This window comes from Colobus angolensis, unplaced genomic scaffold (genome assembly GCF_000951035.1).
Source record: "Colobus angolensis palliatus isolate OR3802 unplaced genomic scaffold, Cang.pa_1.0 Scaffold299, whole genome shotgun sequence".
NCBI lineage: Eukaryota > Metazoa > Chordata > Mammalia > Primates > Cercopithecidae > Colobus > Colobus angolensis.
The window spans coordinates 1,530,848-1,552,106 of NW_012116254.1; the positions used below are offsets into that span (position 1 = coordinate 1,530,848).

The 21,259-nt window shown below is 43.2% G+C and overlaps 1 protein-coding gene across 2 annotated transcripts in view; it reads left to right on the top strand.

The window, feature by feature from the left end:
- The window catches only part of SETBP1 (SET binding protein 1), a 383,555-nt gene that overhangs the window by 180,291 nt on the left and 182,005 nt on the right, over positions 1 to 21,259 (top strand). For both annotated transcript variants that reach the window (XM_011949328.1, XM_011949329.1), the window contains exon 3: positions 7,854 to 7,907. In XM_011949328.1, the coding sequence (XP_011804718.1) occupies positions 7,854 to 7,907 (54 nt within the window). The remainder of the gene's footprint in view (positions 1 to 7,853; positions 7,908 to 21,259) is intronic.

Consider the following 21,259-nt stretch of genomic DNA (forward strand, 5'->3'; position numbering starts at 1 on the left):
TTTTTAGTAGAAATGGGGTTTCACCGTGTTAGCCAGGATAGTCTTAATCTCCTGACCTCATGATCTGCCCGCCTCGGCCTCCCAAAGTGAATTTCTTATTCATGATTCATTTCAGAATGTCAGACACATCATGGACAACCTGATAGAGCTCCCAACAGCATACATACCCAAGATAGCCAGAGGCTCATAAGATATTATGATGTAGTGAAAAAGAATATGAGCTAGCCAAGCCAGGCTCAAATACATTCTATCACCTACTAATCCTGAATGAACCCCAGAGGCTACTTTAGTCTCTTGAACCACTTTTGACTGAAATGATTAATAAATGCTGATATTAACGTCCGTGTCACCAGTTTCTACCAGATTTATCCTATGTAAACTTCTCACCCATAACCACAGAAGATGCCCTACATAAAATCCAGTTTTCTTGAATCTAAAAAAAATTCTATGTCAAGTTTTAAAAGGGTGGAACAAACTTCTGTAGGTTCATTAAGTTCAAATAAGTTTCTTTGAGTTTATTAAGTTCAACATAAAACAAGACTCATCATCTTAGTGAGTCTAGATCAGGGCATTCGGAGGTCTCGTCTTTCATGTGGTCTCTAGTTATTGCTCTAATCTGAAAGGTGGAGGATAAAAGACATTTCCACCCAGAAGTTGAAATAGCTACGACTTGGACAGCAAGCAAATGTACACCCCACTGTAAGAGCATGAGTTGTATGTGCCAAGATTACACATGGAGTCTTTAAAAATATATATAAAAGCTCTTTTGGCTCCATATCTGGAGGATTTTGTTAAAGATCTCACCTGTAAATATTAGAACCCCATCATTTAAAGAAGCAATAAAAGAAAAATATAAGCAATCAAGACCAGGCTTGCTTGGAATTATGTACAAAGTTATTATTAGTCATCCTTGTTGCTCTTTAGGAAGGGAGCCTAAAATTAAGACTGTAGGTGTCAGTGATTTCAGGTTTAACCTTTAAAATTTCATGAGGCTGAGAGCATTTAGCAAAAGGACACAGTTCAGCTAGGATGGCAATTTTGAGTATATAACTTGCTTCTTAGGCTGGTAGGAAATGAGCCTCTCTATCTCTACACTACCCATCCAGTGCCACCCCTACTCCAATGCCTTGGCCATTAGAACTAATGCCTTTTGAATTGGAAGATTGTTTACTGTTAGTTAGGGTGTGGATTTGACTTCAGCCTCACTGGAATGGGGAACTCCTGTAGCAATCTGAGTGGCCATCTGTCCAAATTCCTATTTGTAAGCCAATAACAGATCCATAGTACAAGACTGTCTCATTGTCCTCTCCTCTGACCTTCTGGTTATTAGTAGAAATTCTTCCACAAAGTGTAAACAAGCTCTTAGAGGTGTGTATTTTGAAGGGATAGAGGAGATAGTGCCCTTCCATCTTTTCTCCAGCCTTGAGGTGACAGGGATGCTTTAGGGTGCTGGCAGGGTAGGGCCAAAGCGAAAATGGCATTCATTTCATAGGTGGTAAAATGAGACCTGCATAGGTAAATGATCCCATGACAGATCCCATATTGAGTTGCTGCAGAACCAGGGCTATGACTCAAGTCTTTTTTTTCCCCTCTGAGTCCAGTGCTCTTTTGTATGACAGTGTTTCACTTATCCTTGGAAAGAGTGGCAACCTATTGGTTCCATTTTACCTACCTTATTTTCCAGTTTCCAGATTTCCTTCTGTGATCCCAATGGATTTGTGGTCTCCTTCATGGTTGGTCATTTCAGAACGCTTTGCTCGGTAGAAGCCCTCCGTAGACCCCTTTCCTTTTCTCTGTCTTGACCCCCGACATATCTGACAATTCTTCCTGCCTGTTTCAGAGTCCCCAGTACCCAGTATGGCTGGATATTAGAAACTTTCTTTAGATTGCATACATACAGTTAGATTTTTTGTTTCTGATTTTTCACTGGGTAAGTCACTTTTTCTTTCTGTGCCTCAGTTGCCTTTTACAATGGAGAGTGTGGGGCTAGTTCATCTCAAGCAGCCCCCAGCACACATATGATTAGATGTTTGCCTCAGCTTGCTGGAACAATTTTCCTTACCCGTAGGCTGTCCTGAACTTTTTTTATGGGTTGAAGGGTTGGGGTGGGCCTGAGTTCAACTTCCATTCTAGAGCCAAAGTAAGAAGTGAGTAACACTTTACAAAATAAAGAGGGAGAAAAAAAGTTTCATTTCCTACATTGGAAATAGAAATGAGGGCAGATTGAAAACAGTAGAGGTGAAGGAGAAGGCTTACTAAATGAAAGGCTGGTACATTTGAGGGTAAATTTGTAAATGGATCATTTGCTGTCCTCAAGGCCAGCTTCACTCTGTTTCTTTACCTACCTACCTAGCTACCTATTCATCAATCCATCTGTCCATTCATGTGCCAGCATCTTTTGCTTTGGCCCATAAGAAAGGAGATATCTGGGAAGAGCAAATGACTTGGAGTATCCCCAGGACCACCAGTCTTCAGCTTGTCCAGCTGCATAAGATCCTTCTGGCCAGATGTTCAGCATGACCCACACCCTGCCTTTTGTGTCAGTGTCCCCCTTCCCGATGCAAGCATCTGCATTCAGCCAGAGCAATTGGTGCAGATATGTGAGGCCCCACTCTATCCAGGTGGAGTATGCATTTTTGATAAAGGGCCAGCAGAGGGGACATGACGTTTGTTGCTGGGGCAGGAGGACAGAGGGGAAAAAAGGGAGTCACCTCCTCCCCTCCTGTGTGAAAGTTTAGAAGCTATAGACATTTGTAGGGAGGAGGGCAGCTGTTTAAAGGGACAGCTTTAGACTTGCAGAGGTCACAAGGGAATGCTGGATGCAGCTGTACCATGGGTAATTTTGGGTGGGAGATACAAAGAGAGAATCCCATTCAGAGAACAGAGTTTGAAAAAGACCAGGGAGCAGAATGTCGCTGCTTAGGAAGCTGAAGGGATTTCCACTCTCGCCTCCTTAGGGCCCCACAGCATCCTTCATCTCCCTTCAATTCTCCTTGTTCTCCACCCCTCCCCTCAAGCTCAGAGAGATAGAGAGAGAAAATAAGAAAGCAACATGAATTTATGCCAAGAAAGAAACTGCAGTTTCTCAAAAATGGAAGGCAGGGTCATCCTCCTAGTATTTTGAATGTGGACTGTTCCAGAGAGCAGCAAGACGTGTTAGGAATGAGATTGTTCTGAGCAGGGCCCCAGGAACACTGCCGGGCTCCACCAGGGAGATGAAAGAATTTTCTCCTTCCTTTGCCTTTTAAATGTAATTCTGTCTGCCCTCTCCACCCTGCACACCCTGTCGACCCTCTAGCTGGGAGCGGTACAGACATTTAGCCATTCTGGGAAAAGACAGGATCCTTTTCGTTAACTTCAGCCTGATTGGAGTCCCCAGGGCCATGGCAGATTTCATTTTCCTCCCTCTCTGCCTCCCTGTCTTGGATCCCCGCCAGTCCCCACTCCCCGACACAGCAAGGCTACCATGAGCAATGAACTGTTTCCCAATGGGACGGAGTGGAGATAGGGTTCAAGCAGGGGAGGCAGTAGAGAAGGGTCTGGAACGTGCGCTTTTCAAGGCAGTGACTTTGAGGAGGGACATGTATACTTCCTCCCCATGCTTCAATTTCCCCTGGATTTCTGAGCAAATCTATCCCAGCTTTAGGGTAGAAATCAGCAGCCGGTTATGTCTGGTTGTCAGTGATGGACTGGACAGATATAATCTCTAGTGGAGGTTTCTGCAGAGGTGCTCGGGTTAGCAGACTCGACCAATCCCATTGTTAACTAGCAGTGTGATCTTGAAAATGTCACTTATCAGCTTCTTCTGCAAAATAAGGACTTAGTCTGGAGTTTTAAGGTATGTTTTAGTACCAAACATTGGTTTTCAACTGAAATCGCATACAAGAACCAGGGAAAAGCAGAGCCACTCTGAGTGAAGGTAGAGAGACAGGCACAGTGTGGGCGCTTTGTCTACACATTTTCTCACCCCAGTTTCCCAGCAGAGGTGGCTCCTGAGCCCACTGGGGACACATTGATTTTCTCCTCTTCTCCAGGGGCCTCCAACTGCCTCCCCCAGGCCCTGACACTAAGAATGGAACTCTTTTGCAATATCCTGATGTAGGTGGTCTGTGATCTGTTCCTTTATTTCTAATCCATACTTGAGCACCAAATATTAGTGCCTGACATTCAGCTGTTTCTCCATCCCTTGGTGTGGAATTTGTAGACTTACGGGAAGTAATCTGCTTTGAAAAGGGGAGTGCTCAAGATGCAGGGCCTATGTTTGACCCAACAGTCCATGCATTTGGTTAGAGCGTGGTTAGAACTCAGAAAGACCAAGAAGGCAGAAGGCCAGAAAAGCAAGGGGTCATGGCGTAATGGTGAGGAAAGACACACTGTTGTACATACCGTTTTCAGGACTCATTGCGAGGAGATGTCACAAACCTTGCCTTTGGTTGTTTCCCAGATCAGATAACACCTTCAATGCATGCTAGTTTGTGAGTTAAACGTTCCAAATATCCCAAGTAAAGGAATCCAGATAGCAGTTATTTGAGTTCCATCCCTGACATTATATCCCTGCATCCTCCCACACATCATCAGATGTGGTAACGCATCTGAACTGGGATGGGTCCATTTAACATTTTACTGTTTCAACCAGAGCAAGGGGTGAGACCCTGATCCCTCCCTGGTGATGGATTTATTCACCATTCAGCTTCTTTCCCTTTTATACTGTTCTTCCTTAAATTTAACCTCCAATTTCTACACTGAAGCAGCACCCAATATTCTTCTAGTAAAACCTGTAGCGGCTGGAGAAGAGCTTGTCCCCAGTGCCTGAGTTGATTAACTCATTCAATTATTTGAGTGCCTGCTTCACACAGCAAATGTGCTAGGCACTGAGTGCTGTTTCCTTTTGTTGGCTTGGAAGATATCTTTAGCCTGCCTCTCACACTTCTGTTCTCTAGGCTCAGCAATTTAAGTATTCTGGTCCTCACCTCTGGGCTGACAATATTTCCACTTTCCTTTTAAGTCATTCGACAAACAGGTTATTTAGTGACTAATTGTATGTCCAGACTCTTCTTAACACGTTGAGGTATGCAAAATTTACATAAGATAGAAGCCATAGTCTTTTTAGACAGGGTCTTGTTGGGCATGTTCTTGTTAGGTGAAAAATAGACGAGTAAAAATACATACAACAGCACGAAACAAAACTAGGAAGATCTCTGCCTTCTGCACGCCCAGGGTCTGAAGAATTTGAGCTCTGAATCTAATGTGCTAACATATGTTGGTGGACATGTTCCTGCACAGGTCACTCTCATGCCCGTACCTCATCCCAGCCTTTTATTTTCCCTCCTTTCCAGCTCTATCCCAATGTTGTGCCCAGCTCAAGCTAAAGGTAAAGGTTTACTGATAAACTCAGATGAGTAAATGGTCATTATCAATTAAATACAAGCATTTCTGCAAGGAAGAGTTAGTTAAGGGTCGTTCATGGGGATGCATGTTTTATGTTACTTTCTGTGGCTCATTTGACTAATATTCTGGCACTCAGCTTTTTTCCTGTGCCACATCTCAACAAATGGTCTCCGGTGTGCTATAATTCAGAGGCATTTTATTATAGCAGAAAAAGCATGAGCTTTGGGAAAATACAGTTGGGGATTTAAATCCCAAATACATGTACTGGCTATGAAACCTAGAAAATGTTACTTAGCTTCCATAAGTCTCAATTTTCCCATCAGAAAAGAGGAGGTACCTTCTGTCTCATGGAGCAGTTGTGAATATTAAAAATGAAAAATTACATAAAGCAGCACCTAGAATGCCAGCCACCCAGGTGATCCTCAATGTATCCTAATTCCCTACCTTTCTCCTTAAGGTAGGCTATGGCTGGCACTTAACAGATGCAAATGGAGGTGTGTTAGGATTGGCAATTTCCTTTTTCACATCTTTGCTCTTGCACCTGCTCCCACCTGAAGTGCCTTGCCCTACCACCTTTCCAGTGAATTCAAGGCCAAATGCAAGCTCCATCTTATTTCAACAAGCCCACCCTGACTGCTCTTGCTTCATTTCCCCAGTTTGATGCTCACACTCGACTACACTCTGCTCCCACTGATGTACACGTGTCTGCATATCTGATTCTTCCACCAAACTCTAGGTTCCTTGAAGGCAGGGACTAAGTCTATCATTACATTTCACCCTTAATTCCTAGCAAGTGGCCTAATGGGTTGTGGCTTGGCTGTTTCATGACAATCAGAGGGGTCAAACCAGCTCTCCACCAGGATGGTGCTGCCTGCCACCAAGACACCTTCCACAAGGGGAATCTAGCCTGCAGGATGGGGTGGGGAACAGCAAAGTGTTTACCTTCTCCACCTCTCTTCTGCTGGATCCTAGCTTCAACATCACTTAAGCACCATTTTTGGCAGTCATTTAAGGAAGCTAAAAAATCCAGTTGAGCTTTTCTGAAGGCTGGAGGCCCTGGGGCTCAGCATGACTTCTTCTCTTTCTTGACCCAAACAAAACATTGTTACAGCAAACGTGAAGTCGTTCCTATTTTTCACAAATGCTCTCCAGGCCTAACAAAGCTAGCAGTCACCCTCCTTGAATCAAAATAAGCATCTGCCCTTTTTCTCTTTATCTTACACTTTCCCAGCATGTATTATAAGAATGCGATTATTTTACTAATTAATCATATATTTTTATTTAACTTTTTTTGTGCAAAACCCTGGAAAGGATGCAAAAATATTTAAAACCTTAACTTTAGTCTTTAATATTGATTAAACACAGAGGTGCAGAAAGTCCATATAACTGACTCTTATTCTTTTATGTTGTGTATGATTGTTTGAAGCATAAATGATAAAAACCTAAATAGTGTATAAAATCATAGGCAGCATATGACAAAGGGAAAGTGAGTCACATGTAGCTGTGAAGAGGAGAGAGTCATTTTTACTGAGCTCATTTTTTTTTTTTTAAAGAAAGTAAAAACAGTCGGGCACAGTGGCTCACGCCTGTAATCCCAACACTTTGGGAAGTCAAGGCAGGCATATTACCTGAGGTCGAGAGTTCGAGACCAACCTGACCAACATGGAGAAACCCTGTCTCTACTAAAAATACAAAAATTAGCTGAGCATGGTTGCAGGCACCTGTAATCCCAGCTACTTGGGAGGCTGAGGCAGGAGAATCGCTTGAACCTGGGAGGCAGAGGTTGCGGTGAGCTGAGATCATGCCACTGTACTCCAGCCTGGGCAACAAGAGTGAAACTCCATTAAGAAAGAGAGAGAGGGAGGGAGGGAAGAAAGGAAGGAAGGAAAGGAAGGAAGGAAGGAAGGAAGGAAGGAAGGAAGGAAGGAAGGAAGGAAGGAAGGAAGGAAGGAAGGAAGGAAGGAAGGAAGGAAGGAAGGAAGGAAGGAAGGAAGGAAGGAAGGAAGGAAAAACCCTCTTAGAGGAGATGGACCTTTGTTTCTTAAGCAGTAAGTCTTGTATCACAGACCACTTTGATAGCAGGAAGAAAGCCAGGGCCCCTCTCTCTAAGGAAATATATACATCTATAGATTCACACATACTTACAATTTCAGGGAGCCATGGACCTGATGAACTCCATCCATAGCCCATGGTTCCTAATTTAAGAGCCTCTGAAGAACTGATAGCACATAGAAATAATTTAGAGAGAGCAGCAAGAGAGAGGTGATGAAGTCAGAGATGGAGCACAAAGTGGCAAGGCCATTGAGCCTAGATTCCCAGTCCAGGAATCTCACATTTGTCTTCTGCAATCCCACTTCTGTAGCTCTCATCCAGGCTATGGTAAGTCCATTGCTGGTCAGTTGTCATGGGGATACTGTATGCAAACTGAAGAGTGTCACTGAGAAAATTTCTTTGTTTTTTTCCAGCTTCTCACAGCCAGTGACCTTGCAGCCAGTGACCTCAAAGGATTTCAGCCACAGGTAAGTTCCACTGATGCTCTTATGAAGTTTGGAAGAGTGAAATGCTTCACAGTTTGGTGGTCAACAAGCACTCTTGGGGCCAGGACAGAAATCCCAACCTTGGATTTCTAGCTTCTTTCCCTGGAAATGCTAACTGTGAGAATGACCTGGTAGCTTTCTCTCCTCCTCCGGCTCCTTTCATTCCAGCATGGACAAAACCACCTCTTTGGCTCTTTCATTCCTAATATTGCATAGTGGAAAAATATATAGAGATCAAGATGCTCAGAATGTTAAGTGTTGGGGATTCAGCTTAGGAAAGGGTTAAACCAAAGGTGGCAGAGGGTGGGATGGGGTTGGGGTTCTCCCCTGTATTTCTCTTTTTGGACAGGACACTCACATTTCTGTAATCTTTGCGGCAAATGCCTCACAGTCAAGGCCTGACAGCCAAGTTAATCTCAGACTCCTGCAGAGGCAGACAGTTGAGGTTGGCTGATCTTGGTCAGGAAATGGGCCGCTGTTATCTCTGGCCAGAATGGTGTTTGGAGGTTACTATGGGCAAACTGTGTGAGGGTGTAGGCAAGGGTTTTCTGGAGACTTTTTTGCAGGGGTGAAGATGGACATCATCCTCCCTGTCTCTGGAAAAGGAGTCTACACCCAAACATATAAATACCAAGACACATACAAATCTCAGCTATACAAAAGCCCTTGTTTGCTCCCACAGAGCCCAGTATAGGTAGAACGTATATATAAAGAAAGATAAATCTAAAGGTGATCATTAGGGGACTCGGCCCTTGCCCTGTCCCCCTTGCAAAATGAAACTTTCTGTCACCCTTCAGCTCAGTGCCTGCCTCAAGGTCTCAGTGCTGTACCTTTGTGGGAAAATACATTATAGCTAATGGCAGTGAACTTCCAGGGGTCAGCAAATACTTTTCTAATTGCAGGAGTTTCATACATTTGGGCACGTTTTCTTCTTTAAAGGCGTTTCACATCCAGGAGCCCACTGCACCCTCCCTACCCTTCTCCCAGGTGAGCCACATCCTGTGCGTACCCTCTCGCTGCTGAGGAACCTGAGGACCCAGTCCTGATGCACAGTGGCCCCAGATCACACAGAGAGCTAGAAACAGGTGACAGTGGGAGGCCAGAGGAAGAGAATTAACAGAATCAAGGGCTTCATTGGTGGGAATCAAAGATGGATTCACACACCAGTGTGGGGTGTTGTCATCCCATCTTGTTGATCCTCCTGTCTGGAAAGTAGTGAGTTTTTAGACAGATGTGGTCAGTAAGCCTTTTTTGTCAACCATTGAAAACTGTTAATTAATTACTTATTCACATGTTTACGCAAACTTCCAGTTTGGCTAAGGGAATGTGAAACAAAAACAAAAGAAAATCCACATTTACCACCTACCCCACTCACCTCTGCACCTACGCTCATACATGGTGGCAATGCCAGCTAATTATTTTGTTTTAATCTGAAAATTTATAACATTAAAGAAAATTGTGTGGTGCCGTTTTACTGCTTGAGAAGGACAGCTGGTAGAGACTGAGTTTATCGGAGTTGTGTGTGAATGCGTGCTTTCGGCATGGTTTGCTTCTGAGCTGAACACGTTCTGTCCATGTTTGTTGAGCGACACTTTTCGATACTAGATTTAAACTAATAGAGCGAACTTTCCAGTGAAGGAGAATTTAAAGATATATTTAAGGTTCGTGCATAACATTTGAGAGCATGATCCTAGAAAGGCAGCTCCCAGGCTCCCCCACAGCCAGCCCCACAGCTTCCAGTGCAGATGGCTTGCTCCTCTGGTTCTGTTCAGCCCTTCCATGTTATTCCATTTGTGTATCATCCCCCTGAGGCTAGAAGCATAAATACATATTTTTCACTCCTCAGGATGCCTGTTCTTGAGGCCAGGAAGTCCTGGGAAACTTGTGGCCAGGGTGTAATGCCCAGATCAAAGTTAATTCTCTAGTGAAAGGCTCACATGTGTCTCTGGTCAACACCACCCTTTTGGGTGCTTTTTAAAACAGAAACAGAAAGCTGTCCGCAGGCTTTGCACTGCCCCCTCCAGCCCCACTGCACCAAACTGCTGGCTTCTGTTGTTATTTTTCCCCTTCTCTCTTTGGGTTTTAGATGAAACTGAGTCCCACACAATTATTCATGGGTGTGTTCCCCTCCAGGACCCATCATTGACTGGCAGGAGGGGACTCCCTGAGGACCCCTCCCAGGGATAACTATCTGTCCTCTCAGCTTTTGCATGGTGCCCACTTACCGCTTGAATGTAGAGGTTTTCTGTTTGTTTTTCTTGATGCTTGTTCCTGCTTTAGACTCTTAAGGAAGATAGTTACAAAATCTTCGATGATTTTGAATGTGTGTAGAGTCGGCTTTTCTGTTCATTTGTCTCTGTCTTCTCTCCGCATCCAGATAGAGAAGAGGAAGGTAAGGACGTGAGTATCTGCCTTTCTTCTCATGGTTATTGGTTACTAAAAATGCCATGCTCATTCCTGGAAATAAACACATAACTTTCAGGCCATTTTTCTAAGGTATTATGTTTTAGCGGGGGGTGGTCTCCCCAGAGGCTGGTGAGCTTCTCCTAGAGTCAGGCCTGGTGCTGGTAGGCGGGTACTATTCTCAGCAAGGTTTAAAGGCACAGATGGAAAAGCTTCTCAAATTCACACCTAACCCACCCTGACTCTTCTACCTCCAAACACATCTCCTTTTACTTTCTAACATCCTGTTCTTGCCTTTTGAAGCAACAGACACACTTGAGTACCCTCCTTTCTAAGCCTTTGGGTTATTGGAAATGAGAACCCTCACTTCCTTTTGTCGGACCAGTCCCCTCCATTCCTAAGAGGAATAAGAGCTGACATTTAATTCTCTTGAGTAAAAGCCCAATAACTATATGCTTTCCTCTGCATTTTTCTTTCTTTCTTTTTTTCCTCTAATATAAAAGTTGTAAGTGTCTATTGTAGAAATTTGGAATATACAGAAAACCATAAGAAAGAAAATACCCTATTATTTCACCTCAGAAACATACACAATGACGTTTTGGCGTGTAGTCTTCCAATCTTTGTTCTACATAGACACACACATCTATTTTTTTTTAATGGTCATATTTTATATGCTTTTTTGTTACCTTATTTTTTGTTGGTTTGCATGCTTTCCACAACACTGGAAAATCTAGCAGCTAGCCATACTTGCACTAGTTGTTAGTACCATCATTCATTTACTAGTCCCCTCTTGCTGGACATCCCATTCCTTTTGCAGTTTGAGATCTCCAGGAGCAATTCAAGGCAAATGCTGGGATCCAGTGCCTTCATCCAGGATACAAAGAGCATCCAAGGCTTCTTGGCATTTATTTATTTATTTACTTTTATTTCTCAGTTCCTACAAGAATGTGCAGGCTGCTTAAACTTTGCAGCAAAGTGCCCGTGGGTGATGCCCACATGCTTGTGCGCATGCTTACGAGGTGGGGGATGTGGTAAGGAGATAGCCATAGCATGGGCACGAAATTCAGATGCATGTCCTGCATGCCCAGCCACCGTGTCAGAACAGTGATGTGACAAAGAACGTCCCCCACAAGGAAAGCACAGACTAAAGGATTTGATCCTCACCTGCTACATAAATCCTCTGTTGTCTCAGAGAATAGGATACTTCCTTTAGGAAAAATGGAGTATTATTTCAAGTGCAGGGCAAGTGTAGTGGCTGCCTATGAAGGGTGGCTATTTTTAATGAGTTTCTAAAATGTCAATTGCTACTATGGTCAAGGGCACGCTGTGGTGGAAGGTGAGAAGACAGTAAACCAGAACACACAGGAAAACATGTTTTAGTCCAGAGAAAACAGAACTTTCAGTCACTTAGTTGCCATTTCATTCAACGGGCATCCATGGAAGACCTTTCTGTGGCGCTCCCACCTATGCACAGACCCTTCCCCAGATGTTGACAGTTCTGGAATGTTCTACCACCAGTATTAGCTTTGTGACCCTAATGAAGTTACCTAATGTCTTTCATCTTGATTTACTTTATTAAGCAAAGGAGTTGTGCAGCTTATTTCACAGAGAGTATGGGCATCGATGAGACAATGCATGTGAAGGTAGCCTTGTATGCCTGAAATGCACAGTGAGGTATTGTTTTCTTCCACTAGAGAAGTGCAGAATAAATTAATTAAAAATTCAGATGTAGAAGAAATTATATGTCTATGGAACAAGCAGGGAAGTCTTCCCGGCAGAGGTGTTGTTGTACCTGCCAGGGTGGGTGAGAAGAAAGTGAGGCGGTGGACTTATTCCAGAGCAGGTGAAGTGTGGATGAAGGCTGAGACCACAATGCGGTGCTTGGGTATATCTGAAGGCTTGCAGTGATTTAATTGCGGAGCCTCAGAGGAGACCATGGTGGGAAATTATATGCAAATTAAAATGGGACCAAATTTCAGGTCTTAAACGTCTTGAAAATGAAATAATAGTTTTTTTAAAAAAGTCCAAAAATTAAATTGGACTTAAAATTTAACTATTATTTAAGTTTTCAAATTTACACAAAAGTTAGCATAATGTAATAAACTCATGTACCTGTTACCCAGTTTCAATGGTATGCTGCTAACAAAGCCCACATTTGTAGCATTTGGTAAGTTCTGTTGTGTAAATATCTCCGTCATGACCAATTTTAAGCTATCAGTGGTTTAGCCACCTGTTGGCAAAGTCTTTGACAGTCAGCTCTGCTCCCCAGCGTGCCACTGGAAGAGCTTTCACAATAGTTACCATTTTCCAAACTTGTCTATACTCTCATCGACTTTGGTTTTTAATTTTAATTATTTGGGGCTATACTTTAAAACAAATCCCAGTCATTATGTTATTTCACTGATAAATAATTTAATTAACTTATCTAACAAATAAGGGCTTCTTAAGAACAATCAGAATGCCATTATCACATCTATGAAAATTACCAGTAATTTTTAAATGTTTTCAAATACCCAGTCCATATTCAGACTTTTCTGATCATTTTTAATGTATCATGTTTTAGTTGATTTGTCTGAATCAGGAAACAGAATTTGGATTTTTGGAATCCATCCTAAGACAATGGGAGGCACTGAAGATTTGAGGGCAGAGAAGAGTCAGAACCGTGATGGATGAAGGTTCCTCAATGGGTAGAAGGCATGATGAAACCAAAAGGGCATCCAGCACTCAGCCTGTGCTGTTGATCCGTACGAGGAGTAGTGGGGAATGAAGGTGGACTGAGGACCGTGGGGGTATCACAGAGGAGATGAATGCCAAAAAGTTTGGTGGCAGAATCAGTGGACCAGCAGCTGCTCAGTAGCTGGAGAATTTGGGATGCTGTTAACCAAAATGAGGGCCCACGAGAAGTGCAGTGTTCATTCTTGGAGTAAGAATGATTAAGTGTTCAGAGGAGGAAGGCTCAGTCCTCCTCAAATGAACCTTTACTCCACTTTCCTTAGCCCCCACAATTAGTCCTGCTCGTAGATCATCAGAGGACACAACCATCTGCAGAACAATCCTGGGTTCCATGGGTCCTCACCTAGAAGTTTTAATGCAAAATCCCCAAGTATTCTGTGAGGAGAAGCTACTTTTTAGGAAGGTGTGATTGTGGAGTTTCTGCATAGAGAGAAATCCTGGCTGTGCTTATCTCTCAACAGAAAAGGAAGGCTGAAGCAGGGCAGGGGCTGTGACAGCAGCTTACGTTTCAACGAGGGTCTGTGTATTGGATTGCTACATTTGGGCATTCCTACACTGGGAAATGGGAGGCAAGTGGGGAGTTAGAGTCTCCGACAGCTCTTTTATTTTGTAAAAGGGAATGTCTGAGTTCCCACGTTGCTTGTTCTTCTAGGGTTGATCATGTTTTTCAGAACAAAACCACCACTATCTGACTCAACTCTGAATGGACATCAGCTGTCTACAGGATCAGCATCAACACTTAGAAAGAGTAAAATTGGGCAGGGTGCGGTGGCTCTCGACTGTAATACCAACACTTTGGGAGGCTGAGGCGGGGGGATCATGAGGTAAAGAGATCGAGACCATCCTAGCCAGCATGGTGAAACTTCGTCTCTACTAAAAATATAAAAACTAGCTGGGCCTGGTGGTGCACGCCTGTAGTCCCAGCCACTCGGGAGGCTGAGGCAGAAGAATAGCTTGAACCCAAGAGGCAGAGGTTGCAGTGAGCCAAGAACGTGCCACTGCACTCCAGCCTGATGACAGAGCAAGACTCCGTCTCGAAAGAAAAAAGAAAGAAACAAAGGAGTAAAATTGAAGCTCTGGATTTTCCAGGGCACTGAGCCTCATTAGACTCTCAACTGGAGTTTGTGGTAATGCATGTTCACCCCGCTTTTGGCTCAATACACATATGCCAAGGACTTACTGAGCATATATAGATGCCAGGAGATGTTCTTTGAACTTTACATGTATTTTGTCATTTAATCCTCACAACACTTTGTGAAATCAATAAGAACATTATCCCCATTTTACAAGTCAGCACACAGGCACAGAGAAGTTAAGGTCACCAAGCCTGTATGTGCCAGAAGTAAGATTTGAACTCAGGTAATCCGGCTCCAACATCTGTATTCTTAACCACTTATGCTATGCCATCTTGAATTAGAGTTATCTCTACAGTGAACACAGACCAGTGTGACCACTGGTAAGTGCAGGGCAAGTGGCCGCACCTTCATTTTCGAAGATTGTGTTGAGTTTCCTTGATCTTTGACAAGGTCCATGAAAAAGCAGTTTCTTCATCTGAGTAATAGAGGGAATTGCTGCATAGCATTTTGAATCCTTCCACCTTGGCAAATACTTTCTTATTGTTCTTGTCCCTGTCCTTCCCCAAACTCTCAAAGGGAGAACCACAGTGGTGCTTGTCCCTCCCACAGAGGAGGAAACTGATATGAGACGGAGGTAGGCTGGGCCAGCAGTGAGGATACAGGTTGCTTGTTTTGACTTCACCACATAATATTTACTTTGCTGTTTAGGAAAGAGCCGTCCCAAAGCAAAGCAGTGTATAAGGAAATACTGCAGCTGCTGCTTCCTTACACCCTCCCACATCCCCACACCCCTATTTTAAAATGGAATGAGACACTAGAGACCACGAAAACCTGCCATCCCCAGCCTTGGCTGCAGACAGGAGTTATCAGGACAGTTTGAAAAATACGGGAATCCAGTCCTAACCCCTATAGTGTGGATTGAATTGGTCTGGGTGGGGTCTGGATGTTGGTATTTTCAGAAGCTCTCCAAAATCTAAGTCAGCCTCCTCATTTTCTAGATTAAAGACTCCAGTAGGGAGGAAGTCTGGAAGAGAAGAGGAGGCCAAGGCGTCACATTCAAAAAGCAATTCCTGTCCCAGGAACGTGCCATGTGCTTCTCATGCCCGCAGAACCCATTCCCCACAAAACCCGGTTCTCTCTCTTACTCTTCCCTTTTCACAGTGAACCTGCAGTCTGGGCACAAGAAGTATAACTTAGCATGGATTCTGTAAAGCCCACACCTGTGGTCGTTCCCTGTTCTTTCCATTCAACAACTGAGACTTGCCCAGGATAGTAAACAAGTGAGTGACAGCATTTGGGCTTATGGTCTTCTCTGCCTGCTTAGCTAGACATTCTCTCTGGGTCTAAAAGATAATCCAAAAAGATCCAGCTTCACAATGCTGCCCTGAAGACATAACGCATTAGGCGGCCCTGATGCAGCGTTCATTGTCTTCCGGGGCAGGCTTGGTCCCATGAGTTTGCCTGCTCAGACGATCGCTTAGTAAACACATGCCTTATACTCTCTAGGCCTTTTTTCTAGCTTGCCTTGTATCACCTGTCCCATGGATCTTTGCTCTCTGACCCCATGCTATGCAGACCGTGGGCTCCAAGCCACTGCTGGCCTGTCGAGTGTGTGTCGCTGGTCCACTATGGGATACATTTAGAAACTTTTATAGCAATTTGACATTTTTGTGATATCCAAGCATGTGATTGTTTTCCTACTGATTTGTCTTTATAGTATTTTACCAAAGTTTCCATGCAAAAAATATGGATTAAGGACAAAACATCTGGTCCTTCATCAAAGATTGTTTGACAAGCTCTGTTCTAGTTAGCCCACACTGAGCTTTCCTAGTATTAATAAAAGAGTAGGATTTGGACTCCTCGTTTGTCTTTTTCTTCTTCTACAAGCCTATATGTGAATATTTGTAATAGGAATAATGTTCACCCTCCAAAAAAAAGGTGGTTCCGCTCGTAACAGTATCTTTCTTGCTATTTTTAGGATAACTGCACACAACGTGTATCTTTTCTCATAATTCCTAAGGAAACCCATTTCATTATTTTTCTTACCAAACATGTGTGACAATAACAGGGCATTTTTAACAAAAATATTTGCCCATGTGCATACATGCACCTCACACTGAAGCCCAAATGGACACTTTTACTCTTCTTACATGAAATCAACAGTTTCCTCCCACAAGTGTACATTTTTTGCACTGCTTGCCTTGATAGTGTTTTTAGTTGATTTTTTTTTTTTAACCAGTACTGGCATTTGGTCCTGGAGAAAGAAGTTCTCCAGGTGTTTTCCAGAAAGTCTGGCATTTCCCTGGAATATTCTGAAGTCTTAATAAGTTCTCTTGGGATACTAAATCTCTAGACCTCAGTGAATATTTTGTTTTTTAATTCCAAGACGTTCTGACCATCTGAGGGCTGTGCGCAGGTGGGCCTGACTTAAAACAAACCTAATGTGCAGAAGGTCACGTGTGAGAAAACTGAGAGTCGACAGGTGGGTGTTGGCGGGGAGGTGGTTATTCTTATGCAGAAAATTGTTTCCACTTGATCAAGGAAATCAGTATAAGTCATCCCTGCTAGTATATTCAAATATGATGTCATATTTCAAAATCTGATTTAAACTCAATTTTTTCAGAACAGAAATATAAACAAAGTGAGGCCAACTAGTTGAATTAACTTTGAATGATGCCCTTAGCAACAAGGGAGTAGGAGTAGATGATGTCTGTGATCCCTTGAGACCCCAAGGATTTACTTATTCTGTGAATCCTTCCACTATCTTTACATCTTCAGTTTTTCATCCTATTTTTTTTTGTTTTTCTCTTCAATCCTTTTGGTAAAGTGGCCTAAAGATGAGCTTCTTAAAACTTCTCCTGTAATTCTGCTCACTTGAGACCTGGGGTTATTGATGTTTTGTACTGTATCTCTAATGTCTGTGTTTATTACTAGATTTAGTTACAGCATCGTATTTTCCTGTGTCTAAAATGTTAGTATGATACATGACTGTGCTCTATACATTTTTAGGTCTAGGAATGACTCCTGCATAGTAAATGCAAATTCACAATCCACCTTTAGGGCTTGAGAGATTTCTTTTTCTTAATTCCTTTATCAGGATAGTTCCAAATCTCCCTCTTGAGGATGGAATAGGCCCATCTCCACAACAAATAAGCAAGCTCACTTTTTTAGTTCCTTCCAACCCCACTGCCTGGCTCCCACTCTAACCTTTTTGTCCTTCCACCTATCTACCCACCCCATTTCCTACCATGTTGTACCAGACAAAAGACATCCATTGAGAGGTGTCAAGAGACCTCCACAAGAGCGGGGCCCTCGTAGTGGAACAGCTTGCAGCTCTCACGTGGCTTCTTCCAGACATCCGCTTGCTTGTGTTGCGAGACTGGGTTAAGACTGCAGACAGGCTCCACTTCATTTTTTGGATATTTCCCTGATAGTGGTCATCCTCTTCCACCGCCCTCCAGCTCTGCCATAATTTCCTTTGTACGTCTCTCACCTTCCTAAAAATATGCACCAGAGTTACTGGCAGAACTCATGTTTCTAATGGGTGACCCAAGCCAATGATGCATGGAGGGAAAAACTTTGTGTGATGTTGTTGTAACCCTTACAGCTATAAATAGTAAAAATTGATGCTTGTTTAGCAACAAAACATAAATCTCTCCCACCTTGCTGTATCCAGTATCAAGCACAGAGAACATTTTCCATTACTTTATAGTTTGGTAGTTAAGTGCAATGATTTTGGAACCAGACTGATAGGTTTGAATCACAGGTTTGCCCTGTACTAGCTGTGTGACTTCTGTAAGTTATTTGACTTTTATGGCTAGAGTCATCCTTAGTAGAGGAAGGATACCTGCCCCAATGGGGTTTTGAACAGGATTGAAAAGATAGGCGCATAGAAAAGTGTCTGGCATCTAGTAAACACTCCACAAATGTGCACTATCATTCTTATTACTCTCATAAATTACATAATTGAAATTGATCTTGGACCTCTGAAGTCAGGGTTAGAGCACAAATTTCAGCTTCCCAAGACGATATGACTAGAGTTTGGGATTATCCAGCAGGAAAAACAAACAAACATAATAAACCAAACCCACAAAACCTAGATTCACCTAACCTTTCACTAGGCTGTTTATGATGCTTGCCATTTTAAATGAGCAGAGATAAACACTGTAGTCCTGGGAGAATGGCCCTGGGAGAGGAAGCAGGAGGACAGAGACTGATGAGAACAGGCTGAGAGATGCATAGTGACCATTTGACCAGGAGAAGGGAACACCCCACACTTGCCTTCATTGACTACTTCCTTCTCTTCCCACCTACAGCGCTTTCTGAACTAACATTTTATCTTTCACTCATGGAGGAGGAATAACCATAAGGTACTAAAAATGATTTTTAATAAATGTATCAGTAGATCACTCAGCCATAGGGTATTGCCTCATTTAAGCAACTTTCTCAGGCCCAGTGATCCTCCATGCATTTCTGGAGGTCCACTTGGGCTCCTACCCTGTGGAAGATTCACAGGTGCAGTGATTGATTGCCCAGGAACATCAGTGAGGAACCAGACCAAAGGACATTTGGATGTTTGGAGAGACTGCACTAGGACTTGGGAATTTTTTAGGATTTTATATGATGGCTTTCACACCACTAAATTCAGTTGCTTCCATATGAAAAATAAGAGATAATTCAAGAAGCACATGGGTTTTGGATTTAATGCCGCATCAGGGGAGTGAGAGGGCATCTGCAAAAAAGAGCCATCCAGGCTGCAGAACTCTTGTTTCCAGCAAATAGTCCATTGTTGACTTGGTGATAGGGCAAGTAGTTTGCTGATGGAAAAAAGAGAGGTCTGTGCCAGGCTTAATTGTATTGTGAGAAAATGCAGCTGGCTAAATTTGGCTTCCCGCCTTTGATATGTGTAGGAACAGAATTACCAAAGTAGAGAACACGGGGTGAGCATTGTATTAGGCTGTTCTTGTATCGTTATAAACAAATACCCGAGACTGAGTAATTTATTTAAAGAAAAGGTTTAGTTGGCTAATGGCTCTGCAGATTTTTCAGGAAGCATGGTGCTGGAATCTGCTTGGCTTCTGGGGAGGCCTCAGGGAGTTTACAATCATGGCAGAAGGTGAAGGGGAAGCAGGCACATCACATGGCCAGAGCAGGAGCAAGAGAGCGAGTAGGGGCAGAGCTGCCACATGTTTTAAATGACCAGATCGTGTGCGAACTCAGAGCTAGAGTACTCTTATCACCAAGAGGACAGCCCAAGTCCTTCATGAGGGATCTGCCCCCATAGTCCAAACTCCTCCCACAAGGCCCCACCTCCAAGATTGAGAATTACATTTCAACATGAGATTTGGGTGGGGACAAATATCCAAACTATATCAAGCATGGTGTAAATGCACTCTATGTGCTTCCAGCCAAAAGTAGATGCTCAATAAATATTTGTGGGACCAGTTCTAAGGCTGTTTATATACCCAGGGGTCAAAGCAAATCACTTAACAAAAATTCAGGTATACAAATTCTGACATTTCTGTAATGCTTTCTGGCCTTGGGATCATATCAAAAAATGTCTTCTATTACACATCTTGTTTTCGGAGTTAACAAGTTTTGTGAGCCTATTTTAGAACCATCAAATTTTGGAGGTTTACTTGTCACTCACCATGATTTTATGGTATAACAGGAATGTTCAGGTACCTCTGGAGGTGGGACCAAAAGTGGACAGCTTTGAGTTAAATCAGCTTGATTCACCCACCTCAAACCCATTGCATTTTTGGTTTATTGGCATCTGGTGAACAGTGGCCTAAGGCAGGGGTGGGTAAGAGGAGAGACAGGAGGGTGTTGACAAAAAGAAATCTCAGCCTGCAGGCATCTAGAGAGACAGCACATTTCATTCTGATAAACTCCAGCAGAAAAGAGCAATCAGCTAAACAAGAGCTGGACAAATTAAATGGCTGAGTATTATTTCAAAGGAGAGCTCAGGCAGCATCAGAAATTCCCTATCAGCTGTAATAACGCCAATTACTTTGCCAATTGCAGATTCCATCGTGATGTGTTTAGTGCAATCAGGCGTTGGACTCTTGCAGGGGCCTGATGGGTTTTGTTTACTCTGAATGTACATTTGTAGAGAATCTTTTGCACCTAAAGGCTTAGAGCTCTGAATGTCCTTCGCTCGATCCAGATTCATACACAGCTGAGGGAGATTATCTTTGAGATAGAGGCAGGGACAGGCTGGACCCAGTGCCCCCGCTCCTCACTAGAGAATGACTGGGATTTAAATATAAAGAGCACAGCTGGGTTTGGTGGTTCTTAGTAAATGTGGCAATTTCCAGAAAACCTCTCTGTAGATTCACCAACCAGTTAATCAATATATATTTCTGATTACGAGCAAGGCTTCTTGGCATGTTGGAGTGTCGGACAGATAACCATTAAGCAGCAATAACAAACACGTAGCTCTGGGAGGACAGACTTGCCAAGAGTTCATTAAGCATTAAATACTGACAAATGGGGGTGCGGGGGTTTTCATTGTCTCCCTTTGAGAATCATTTGGTGGAATGTCAAACATACAGATCATTTCACATATGGAAAGAGATCAGTAGAAAGGAAGGTATCTACTGCCCTCCCCAATATTTTAGCGGAGAAAACAAAATTTGGAGAGTATACAGGAACATTCATTTTTTGTTTACGTTTGGCTTCATAGAAATGAATGGGTGTGTGACTGCCGCTACTTTCAGAAGTGAGCTGCGATTCTCCATTTATACCCTCAGTCCAGGAAGGTGCTAATCATGAACACTTTGGTCAGGCTGACAGCTCAAGTGGAAGCTGTATCTATGACTGCTGGGGGTGCGGACGAAGCGCTAAAGGCTGATTTGATTCCACTTGTGCTCAGCTGTCATCTGGGGCCGGAGCCTGAAGGAGAATGGGAAGCTATTCTCTTCCCTCTGCTGTGTGACAAGCAACCTTTGTGTCTTTTTTTTTTTTTTTTTAACCTGCCTCTTTCTCCTTTACACCTATGATAAAGGCCCCTTTGCCTGCAAAGAAAGAATTCTCCAAATTCAAAAGCAGTTGCCATTGCCTCATAGTGAGTGACTCTTGGACTCCTCAAGTGCTCCCTCCCTCAGCTGTTGCTGTTCA